At 48.4% G+C, this 11,226-nt stretch overlaps 1 protein-coding gene across 1 annotated transcript in view; it reads right to left on the bottom strand.

The window, feature by feature from the left end:
* Positions 1-3,517: 3,517 nt before the first annotated feature.
* Positions 3,518-11,226, bottom strand: part of LOC146202859 (protein spaetzle 5-like) — a 130,986-nt gene continuing 123,277 nt past the window's right edge. Inside the window, exon 4 of the mRNA XM_084588383.1 lies at positions 3,518-5,953. Within this exon, the coding sequence (XP_084444509.1) occupies positions 5,752-5,953 (202 nt within the window). The 3' untranslated portion in view covers positions 3,518-5,751. The remainder of the gene's footprint in view (positions 5,954-11,226) is intronic.

The raw sequence follows: 11,226 nt of genomic DNA, 5'->3' as shown, positions 1-11,226 counted from the left end.
CCAGACCACACTCCCCTTCTTCGTGAATCCCGGCCTCGGCGGCAGCTTTTCGATGGAGGCGAAAAGCATGGCGCCCGTGTGCTGTGCGATGTCAGTGCACGTTAAAGAACCCCAGGTGGTCGAAATTTCCGGAGTCCTCCACTACGGCGTCTCTCATAGCCTGAGTTGCTTTGGGACGTTAAACCCCACAAACCAAACCATCCCCTTCTTCGTCTATTTCCATTTTTGTGACCTTGCTATAAATTTCCTTCGACATTAGACAATAGGCAATGGTCGTCCGCCTGTTGCGGAATTCGCACGTGATTTGGCCTTCACATTTTGTTTCTCTATTTACTATAACTAGATCGTGTCGCTCGCAGAAATCTAGCATTAGCTTCCCGTTACAATCCGTGTATCCTAGGCTCGCTGACATCGGCGCCATCTGTCAGCATGCAGCCGAACTGCAAGGCGCGCCTCGCCGCGGCCGAACCTAATCTGGATGCTCCAGCCGACGCAGTCTCAACACGTCAGTATTTTTGCACCGTGTTTGCGAGCGACACGTTAGCGCACAGATGCGACGCACGAAATCACGCGCACACATTTTCGCTAAGCGAGCTAGCCTATAAAGGCTTTCGTCTTAAATATGTTTCCGGACTCATGCAGGTTGCTTCAGCCGAAGGCGCTGTAGCCCAACACTGAGCTAAATGCTGCTAAGTACTCCTTAGAGAAAAAAACAAAAAACAAAAACCGAGCAACAAAACCCAGACTCGAAATACAGCAACCTTCGCACGCGCACTGCGGTGAAAGGCGTCCACGCTTTGACTGTTTGGAAGCTTGATGGCGAAAGCGCACCACGTGACCCATGCTGACCAATCGGTGGCGCAGCGGTGCGGGGAAAAAATCGCGCAACTGTGAAAATTATGAAGTGATTCTACATCCGTACACTGCTTGTAGGGGCCACTGAAAGCCGCCTACCGGCGGCTGTGGGAAGCACAGAAGCACAGAGAGCAAGCGTGGCAGAAGTGCTTACGTTTTTTGCCGTTCGTGCGGGTTTGTGGCCGACCTGACCCGCGTTCGCGCGAAATGCTTGCCACAGGCAAGCGTCATCGAGACCGGCTAAGTAGTAAATCTTATCAAATTGCGCTTTCAAATTAATACCCACGATTGCACCAATGTGTTTCGAGAAAAATATGATGTGTCTGTTTGTTTTCCTGAAATTTGGAGTTTTCCTTGAGTGTTTGTTTTCCCGATGGTGCTGCTTCGCGCGCCCAATCGAGCGGCTGTCGAGAGAGGCGAGCGGAACGGGCGCTTTGGATTGTGTACAGGCGAACGTGCTGAACTAATAGCAAATAATTTGCATAATCTTTATTGAATTCGACACGATCGCATCGCGTCGTTGAAATAGCCAGAGCTCACCGTTCGTAGCTCAAATCAGGATTATTTTAAGTAGCGCTAGTGTTTGATGCGATTGCCCTACCGCGTGCCGTCCCCTCACGAGTTCCGTTAAACACTGTAGTGGGGAGCTCCGTATAACTGGACCCCACCACGGCGGATGAAGTTCGCACATGAAATCACGGCTGTAGCCATATCTATTACTGCCTCTGAATGTAAGCTTAACAACCTAGTGCGACAATCGCATGGCTGCTCAGAAGTACCTTCTTACGTTTTCAGGTCCTTTCTCCCAACGCTAGTTGTTTACCGTCATTTTTCGCGATATACAGACGCGTAGCATGTATATATCGCAAGTCGCGCTTGATCTGAAACAAGAAGACCGCTGCAATGCATTCAGTAATTGCTTTGACCTATTCAGCCTGCCTGCTGAAGTTTGCATACTAAACGGTTTTTTTTTTGTTAAAAGGCTGGTATCAAAGCATTTTTGCCTTATCTGTAACAGGTGAGAATCTTCGTTCTAAAATTTTGAGCCACGCAGTTACCGAACTTGCACTACCCACGTTGAAATGAAAAGCAGGAAAACTACCAAAACCAAATTTACATTTGTTACTTCTTAGATGTTCTTACCGTAGGATATTTGTAAGCGGTTGAAATATTGTAGGTAGGTATGCTGGCTTCTTCGAGACTTTTTAGTAGTCATTAACAAAATGCTGACTGCAGCCTCTGAGTTTTGTAGGTTGGCTCCCATAGACTCCTATCTTTACTAAATTTGAAAGCAAATAAAATGTGCGTCAAACAAGCTGCAAAAGCTATTATTTACAAAATGAGTCCCGGCCAAAGTTTATATCACAACTGCCAAATAAGTTTACAACCAAAGCTTGCCATCTACATACAAAAGGGAACGGTAGTTAAGGGGAACCTAAGTAAAAGTGCTAGTCGGGAGATTGAGTTAGCATCCAACCATCGTCAAAGGTGTTGCACGTGCGGCAACGTTGGAACTTAATGCCTATTAGAAAAGAGATTATTGCACAAATTAGAGAGGTGCAGCATACCCGGTTGTCAAGTACCAGAACATAATGATATTCTACACTTAACTTAAACTTAAGAGCAAGCTGTGCAAAACCTAGAGTGAATAGTATGAACACATCAGCAACGCTTCATGGCTCGTCGGCCGTCTGTGTAAACACAGATGTGCATAGAGATTTCACAAACCATCCAAAACCATGCGTGAAACGTAGCACGATCCATGTTGCGTTCACTTTGACAAATTGGCAACACGAAAATGATACGCATTTATCAGTTGTGATGAGTACAAGAAGTGCACTATACTTACTTTCGTATACAACTATGAAAGCAGCATTCAAAATGCACCGATGATGCCAAATTGGTCACAGATAATGTGGCTATTAGTATTCCACAACGCAGCATAGTGAAGCGATGCTGTAAATGTTACGAAAGGAACCAGATGCGAGTAGCTCTTTTTTATTTTTTTCTCGGAATGCCATTGTTGAGTTCATACTTAACCAGCCAAAAGACGAGACACAGCAAAGAGGAGGACAGGACAAGGCTGGACTATCAACTGAATGTTTATGATCGGAAGAAAACAACGAAGACTCCTTCCGAAAAGCTCGCGCACAACCCAGCCGGTGGAATGCAAGACATTGGGAAGAAGATGAAGACGAAAATTCAAAGCCAATTCAAAGTCAAGGCCTAACTAACGACTTATCTAAAAGGTCAAATTCCTTACAATGAAGGCTAACCGACGCCTTAGCCACACACTTGTCCTCGGCTTTAGCAATGTAAAATGCTTCAACCAACTCCCTGCAGAGTTGATTACCATTGCTGTAAACTACACCCGTAATATTGAAGTCAGGCGCACAAAGGGACGGGTCATGCTTCGACTTACACTCTCGGGATTGCACATGTAGCGCAAGATTGGAACTCGCCTTCCCTCCCAGAGAATTAGAGTGTTCCGTCAGGCGCACATTTAGACATCTGCCTGTCTGCCCGTAGTCTTCGTCTTCATCTTCTTCCCAATGTCTTGCATTCCACCGGCTGGGTTGTGCGCGAGCTTTTCGGAAGGAGTCTTCGTTGTTTTCTTCCGATCATAAACATTCAGTTGATAGTCCAGCCTTGTCCTGTCCTCCTCTTTGCTGTGTCTCGTCTTTTGGCTGGTTAAGTATGAACCCATACCAACGTGCCCAGTCATCAACCTTGTTGAATGCCATTGTTGAATTCGCTCCCGTTCGTAATGGCGGCCAGGAAACTTGCAGAAAGGCGTTCCAGGGCCGCTGTTACACCTGTTCGAACACTTCACTACACAACCATTGTTTTCACAAGACCCAAGTCATACGTGAAACGAAATATCCGAATGATTGCTATTTTCATACGCCACAACGTTCAATGACGCAGCAATGCAAGGAGCAAGGCTAGCCACCATAGCAAGGCCACCGGAAACCCCTACGTTTTGAGGCGCCGACGACAGGTGGCGCAACTTCCGGGACGCTCAGGTCCCATATCATTCGTTCTCGCTGATTTGGTTATGATGAACTTGGCATTTCCATTTTGCCAATAGTCACATAGCATGGTGTGTCCAGAACACAATAAAACTACAGGTTCAGATGGCCCATTAATTTAATGTGGACCACTAGCTGCACCAAGAATGATAAAAAAAGAACCTATATGGAACAAGAAAAAGCAGTTCTCAATACTTTTTTTTTTTTGCGTGGTGGCCCCTATAGCTGCCCTCAAACATGATGATAGTGGTAAAAACATTAAATCCTAAGGGGAAGTGCTAGTTACAGCCGTTCAAGAGACCATATGGCTAACGCGATTCGGCACGCCAAAGCCTCCCTGGAGCAGAACGAAGGGTGGTAGATGGGTGCTTTGTTCCCTGATGGGTTCGTGCGCTCCCACACCGACTGACTGAGTGTTGCGTTTGGATTGCCGCACTACGAACAGTATTCGAGGTATTGCGTGGGGAAGAAAACGTGGACGTGAAAAAGGCCGCGGTACGTAAGAGTCTGGAGCTGACGCTAGGCACTGGCGCCACTCCTCGAGAGGATGAGCGGGAAATTATCTTACTGCCAGACTTGGCCCGAGTTGGAACGCGCAGCCTCCGCTCAATGTGTTACAAAGAGCAATCGACACCAAGGTTGCACACGCTCGAGGAGGAGTGTGTTACTTACGTGTGAAGATCTGGGCCTTCTGTAAAGGTGGCTTTTTTATAGGAGGTAGTTCGGTCGCAGAACATCGACGAAGTCGTTTCTAGTTTCCCAAACATTCAATGTGCATCAAAGTGCGCGTGCATTTTGCTTACGTACCTTTCGGACGAATATGGTAAATGTAGATTCCAAGCGCATGCACGCTCGTGTTTGAGAAAGTGCTCACACAAACGCAAAAATCATACAAAGCATGCGCATACGCCACACAGAGGTCGCCGTCGCTGTTACCAGGATCCTGGTAACAGCGACATCGACTGTGGCGCTCGGCTTCTGGCTCGTCTATTAACAATGTTTATTCCGGAACGGGGATGGAAAATGAGGCACCAAACTTTGAAATAGCTAGTAGCGTAAAAATGGTAGCACCAGCGCGCCGCTTTACCTAGCTTTTTAAATACGCATCTTGAACCTGCCGGCCACACGCAGTACAAATGCGCTCCTTTTGAAGCAATGCCTGCAAACCGTAGCGATCGGTCAGCGCTATGCAGGGTCCTGGCTCATGTAAACAAACAAAAAGGAGAATTAATAAGGTATGGATGGAAACGCGGAGAAGTGTATACACTTTCGGTGCAATTTTTCACTCTGTCCTCGGTTGGCACGCACCTCACTTGTGTTTATTTAGTCGCTTACCTCGCTACAATTAAGAAAGCAGGGGCGTGAGGCATTTAAACATTGCACAGAAATGGTTTCTCCACTGCCAAGGAAGCGTTACTCAGTGCCTCCTTGAATTTTCGATAAACACTCACGTGTCAAACCTTCAACTTCAAAAGGGGTGCATTGCCATGTTTCTAGAAACGCTAGGATTCGTTATCCACAGCTCCCTCGTTTTGCAATAATAAAACAATGCATACGCTTCGCGGTAACGAAGATACACGAAAGCAAAAAAAAAAAACAACAAAAAAAAAACATCGAAAGGTTGCTCGCGTGCGTGTCTCCTGGAGGCCTGTAATTGGGGCGATGTGTAGGCAGAGAACAATGCATCATCCGGTGGAAAGCGACGCTGTCGAGGCCGGCATCTTGCCGTAGCTGCAGGAAGCTACACTGCCATGGCTACCTCGTGAGCCCGCGGCCAGCAGCCGTCGTTGTTGTATCTTGGTGTCCGTCGCGCGCCGCGAACGCGCTGCCACTGCAGTCCATCGTGGGCGCGAAGCGCGGCCCCTCACACCTTGCTAGGGTAGTAGTAGGTGCGCACGTAGCACACGCAGGCCGCGGGGAAGGCGAACTTGGTGGGCTTAGGCTCGACGCGGTTGTCCTCGGTGAAGAGTGCCACCAGCACCCGGTTCACGTACTTGGTGGCGCAGCGAGTCGAGTGGCCGGCCGGCAGCATGTCGTGGATCCGGTCACAGGTGCCGCCTTCGTTCCTGCGAGAAGCCAAGAGCCAGTCCGTCGTTCGAACGTCAAGGAAAAGAAAAAGGAGCGGCCGCTGACACGACCGCTAAACGGCGGGAAAAGGTGCGGACAGAAGTGAAAGGAATACGTTCCTCAGCTTTTGCTTGTTTTGGCAGAAATTCTGCATGCTACCCTAATTAGGATTTGAGATCCACGACGTGTCCCGCTTAGTTTTGTGAGGACCTGTTCTCGTGCGGTAAAAGCGTATATGCGAAGACCGCACATGGGGCAAATCAGAGCAGAGGGGGTTTCTTGAAACTTCTAGGCGAGAACGCGACTTTGCTGTTTAGATCCCTCTTACGTTCGCCCCCTTGACTAGATATATACCTACTAGTTTGTCACCGTGAGTTGTCAGAACTTGTGTGCACGACAGTCACGCAGCGACTGTCGTGGGAGCTTTTAAAATCTGGGCGAAGCTCACAAATTTTGTCTTAAGCGCGCTATGTGAGCAGCTCGTAGCGAGCGACAGACCCACTGCAGCCCAGAAATGGCAGCGAAGGAGAGGGCGTCAACAAGCATGTACCGCATTTGCAACAAATCTTGCCAACCTGAACCCTGGTCTTCAGATTATGATCTAAAATGCAGTGCACAATTTAAGGAGTGGCAAAGAACTGCAGGGAACGTCAGTATTGCCGACCAATGGTGCCGACCAACATAAGCAGTACGTACGCTAGGGGCGTTTCGTGAATATCGTCCACCCGTATTTTCAACGAAGTTCTTATGCCTGTGCCTATTATAAAGCTCTTTGACTGGCCAAATGCCAAATCTCTTCTCGCTTTGTTGTTCAAGCAGAATTTCAACAATGACAATCATGTTTGGGAGCAACTAGTCACCTACTGTGACTACCGAATACACGGGCTTCGAATAGCTTAATGGGTCGTAATTATAGCGAAACAAACAAGTCAGCGAATCAGTTATCGCAATTTGCACCCTCGCAAGCAGATTGGGTGGCACAGATGTTATGGCGCGCTGGGCGCGCAGTTCTTGTTTTGAGCATTTGACTCCTCGTTCAGTGACACCAGATGCGGCTGCTATAACTCTGCCAGCGTCCCTAATGTGCTAGAGTGCAGCCTGTGCGAGCAGATAAGGTTTATAAAGAAACAAAAAACGGTACAAGAACTTTCTGCTTTTTTTTTTCTTTTACTGATGACAGTTTCTTTAACGCAACCCTCTCCGCTTGCATCGCCCAATTAGTGCTGGAGATGATAAGAGAACGAAAATAAAGGTTTTTTTACCCGGTTTATAGCTTTAAATTCCAGTCTGCACTGAAACGGCTCAACTGCTTTCAAGTGCTGGGATGCTAATCGAAATATTCAAGATGGTATTTAGAGCCCCAGGCATGTGTGCAAACGCCAAAATTCGCAGAAAGGGAATAGTTAGGACAAATTTCAACCTCGTTCAGCAGTCCGGTCAACCGTGAAATCCGGAGGCCCATTAGAAACCGCTCATATTTTGTTTTTCATTGAAGCCTCCGAAAAAAAAAAAAAGTGAATGGAGCCATATTCGCACGCATCATTAACGCTCACTGCGCTGCTGTTTCAGTTCGGGTCTTTTTTTTTTTTATTCGTACGCAACGACGTGTGCACTGCTCAGCGTCACGCGCACGTACCAAGGGGAAAAATGTCGCACCTGCACCTTTCCGAGCTAAAAATAAAACGCGACGAAGCGACCTCACGTAAGGCCTCATTACCCGCATCGTATAAGCCTTCTGACTCATACGCCTCAAGCGGTGCGGAACTAGTAGATGTTTTCGCTATTCCGAGATACGTCCTAGAGCTGCAACAAAGGAAGGCGCGACTAAATTCCCATGCACAACAATGCGACATTGGCCTTTGTGATATTGCCGCTGGCGAGGAGCAACCCCCGTTCCTGTGGGCGCGCGCATGTCGAAAACTTGGCTCATGTGAACAAAATCGTCCGTTAAATGAGGTCGTTATAATGCTGCGAATGTTACGAACAAGGTGTGAACAAACTGCGTTTTACGTGAGGCCGACACGATAGATGGGCCGTTTGTCCAATGGAACGGACTGCGTGCTGCATCGCGTTTGCAAGATAGATGAGTTGCTCACTGAATGACGAAGAGCGAATATGGCCTCAGTTCGTCAGACGCGTTTACATGGGTCGCAGAGCCGGCGCAGCATAGGACGGACTCTTTGGAGAAAAAAATTATGGGCAAACGATAATTCAGATTGCACTCCGTGTTGGCCAGTGCCAATTAGTATATTAGGGCGGCCCCTTGGACCTCTCTCACAGCTACTGAGTGCCCCCAGGGCCTGCCTACCGATTTCGCAGACGGCGATGCCGCTCAAGACAGGAATTGGCGCTTAAATAGGGGCACAGAAGTTCACGCGAATCTACCTACTTGAAGTTTATCCTACAAGGATAGAACGACCTCACTGGTCAGCTTTGGGAGAGATTGCGAGTAGCCTCAAAACCATGACCACAATGTCCGACAACGCGCGTCACCAGTACAAGACCACATATCGGCACGTATTCATGCACTGCCATCCGCATATTTAAAGGTGGGGTTGTCTAAAGATCGCTGTAAACTCCTCGTCAAAGATGACAACGTCGGATAGATTGTAAACACACGGGAAGCCGGGCAAATAGCTGTGCGCAGCTTTTTTGACCAAACACGGTTAGTTTTAAGCCCACCGTGAAGCGCGCTAAACAATGGTCCGCTATTCTGTGGATACCGTGGAATTATAAAGCAGACGCATCCGCCTGCTCGACGGACTCTCGAGTTCTCGCACCCTTTGGCATAATACATGCGGCACGTTTCGAGCATCTAAGACAACAGGCGGGACGTGCTGTCGGCATGAAATGAAATTCAAATCAGTGAGGCGAGATTTTAGTTGGATGGGTCTGAATACTGGCTCACTTGGTTTTCTTTTCGATGGCGCGGTACTGTCTTTAGACATTGCCAGTATATATCTACCCCAGCAGCTAATACATCTTGTGTCCTCGTGTTCGCGTGGCAATTATCAAGTTCCGCGTTTCATTTTACCCTATTTGGAACTTTAGAGGCAAATTAGCTCGGGGAAAAAAAAAAAAAAAGCATCATTTCTGTACACCTCTATGCCCCTTTACTACTTATGCAAAACAAAATATATCTGAAATCGGTAGGAGTGATTCCCTATCTTCACTGACGCATGGAGACGACCCTGTGGCCTTCAAGTGTTCGACATGACCGCCACAAGTGAACGCTTGGCCTTACAAGTTTTCAGCTCTTGCCAACCAAAACCGGCGCCAGGAATTCATCGTTAGGTTTCTCAAAGCTGTTCCCACTTTCGAGCAGCAAGGGATTGGTCGGAATTTCCGCGATCATTCCGGCAGGCAGTGAAGTTTCGAGTTCGGTGCCGAAAAACTGGGATGCGGCGGCATACACGTTTCGTATGCTTCGAGGGTTTTTGTTTTCTCGATGACAAGGCTCTAGAATTTTAGAGCGCATCTTAGGCGGCTGTTACTGGCTTAACCAGCCCCGTCGTTTGCGTCGGCGAGGCAGGCCCGAACGGTGGCTCCTTCCTCACAGTTTGCATGGGCTAACATAAGGCGCGAGATTATGCTAAGCCTCCTGCAACCTTCGATTGTCATCCGGAACACTGTATACGTCTTCGACAGCCTGGTGATTGGCAGCGATGGCATCCTGAGGGACCTCTACGTCTTACGCCTACAAGCGAAGCTTCAGTGAAGCTGGGTAGCAAAGGGAGGCGCCATCGGCCGCCTGCCAGCTGCCACGACTAGCAGGTTGAAACGTTGCAAGGAGGGTGCTGGAAATCTTCCCACATTTAGGGTAGAGGGGGATGCGTGAGAGGCAACGGGTGGTATCGGCTTGGGCGTATGACAAGAACAGAGGCATGCGCAACCGTAAAGTGGCCGCCACGGGGGAGGGTCCCGGAGGGTGGCAACAGTGGAAAGAGGAGGTAATTAGGACAAGTGTTCAGTAATGCACAGCCATAGTTTGACGCTACAAGAAGAATCACAAGGTTGACTACCGTGCAAGCACAAGTTTAGGGCGAAAACGCAGGAATGGAACAGCACAGGGGCAATATTGAAAGGCGGAGGAAGAGGATGCGGCAAGAGAGAGAGAACAGTGGCGGAAGCGCAAGGTGGAAAATGTAGGATGAGATAACAGCAGCGGGTGGGCGAGAGGGGCCAGGCTTCACTTTGCTGCAGCTGATGCGTAATGTGGTGAAACATGAGCGTGCAGAAGAGAACCGGGACCACGCCGCCAACGCGCCGCCCAAGACGTCAGCGACGAGGCGCGGCGATGCCTGTTACGAGGTAACTCATTACGTTAAAAATTTTCCGCCAACATTCCAGAAATGAAATACAATCAATTCCGTATGCTTTCCCTCAGTTGCTTTGCCTTCCTTTCTCTCTCTCTCTCTCTCACACACACACACACACACACACACACACACACACACACACACACACACACACACACACACACACACACACACACACACACACACACACACACACACACACACACACACACACACACACACACACACACACACACACACACACACACACACACACACACACACACACACACACACACACACACACACACACACACACACACACACACACACACACACACACACACACACACACACACACACACACACACACACACACACACACACACACACACACACACACACACACACACACACACACACACACACACACACACACACACACACACACACACACACACACACACACACACACACACTCTCGCACTCTCTCTCTCCCTCTCTTTCTCTTTTCATTTTCATTCTAGACTTTGGAACCGCAAATCTTTACAGTGCACATTTTTGATGAGCCTGGGCTGTGGTGATGCAGAATAGAAAATCAGTACGAAAATGAAAATCATGATTGCCACACAAATGGCAATTAAAGATAACATCGTGGCTAGTGAAATCTCATTAGTTAGGACTTCAATGGACCAGGCGAAATGAGCAGTTATCTGAAGGTTTGAGTTATTCAACATACTGCCACCGAAAACAAAGCAGGACATTTCGAAATTCAGTGCAGTTCTGTGAGGATGCTCCATCGCAGGAACCGCGAACGGCTCAAGACAAGCGCGAAGTTTCGGCGTACTGCAAAAAACAACGCCGACATAACCGAGGGAAGCGCATGTCGGCGTCCGAAAGGCGACACTGCTTTCGAAGAAAAAAGCAAATGACCAGCGATTGCGCCAGCCCTGCATCTGAAAGCGACGCGGTGC

The sequence above is a fragment of the Amblyomma maculatum genome, chromosome 1 (assembly GCF_055883805.1).
Source record: "Amblyomma maculatum isolate TAMU_Amacu chromosome 1, ASM5588380v1, whole genome shotgun sequence".
NCBI lineage: Eukaryota > Metazoa > Arthropoda > Arachnida > Ixodida > Ixodidae > Amblyomma > Amblyomma maculatum.
This window is presented reverse-complemented; position numbering and strand designations above follow the sequence as displayed.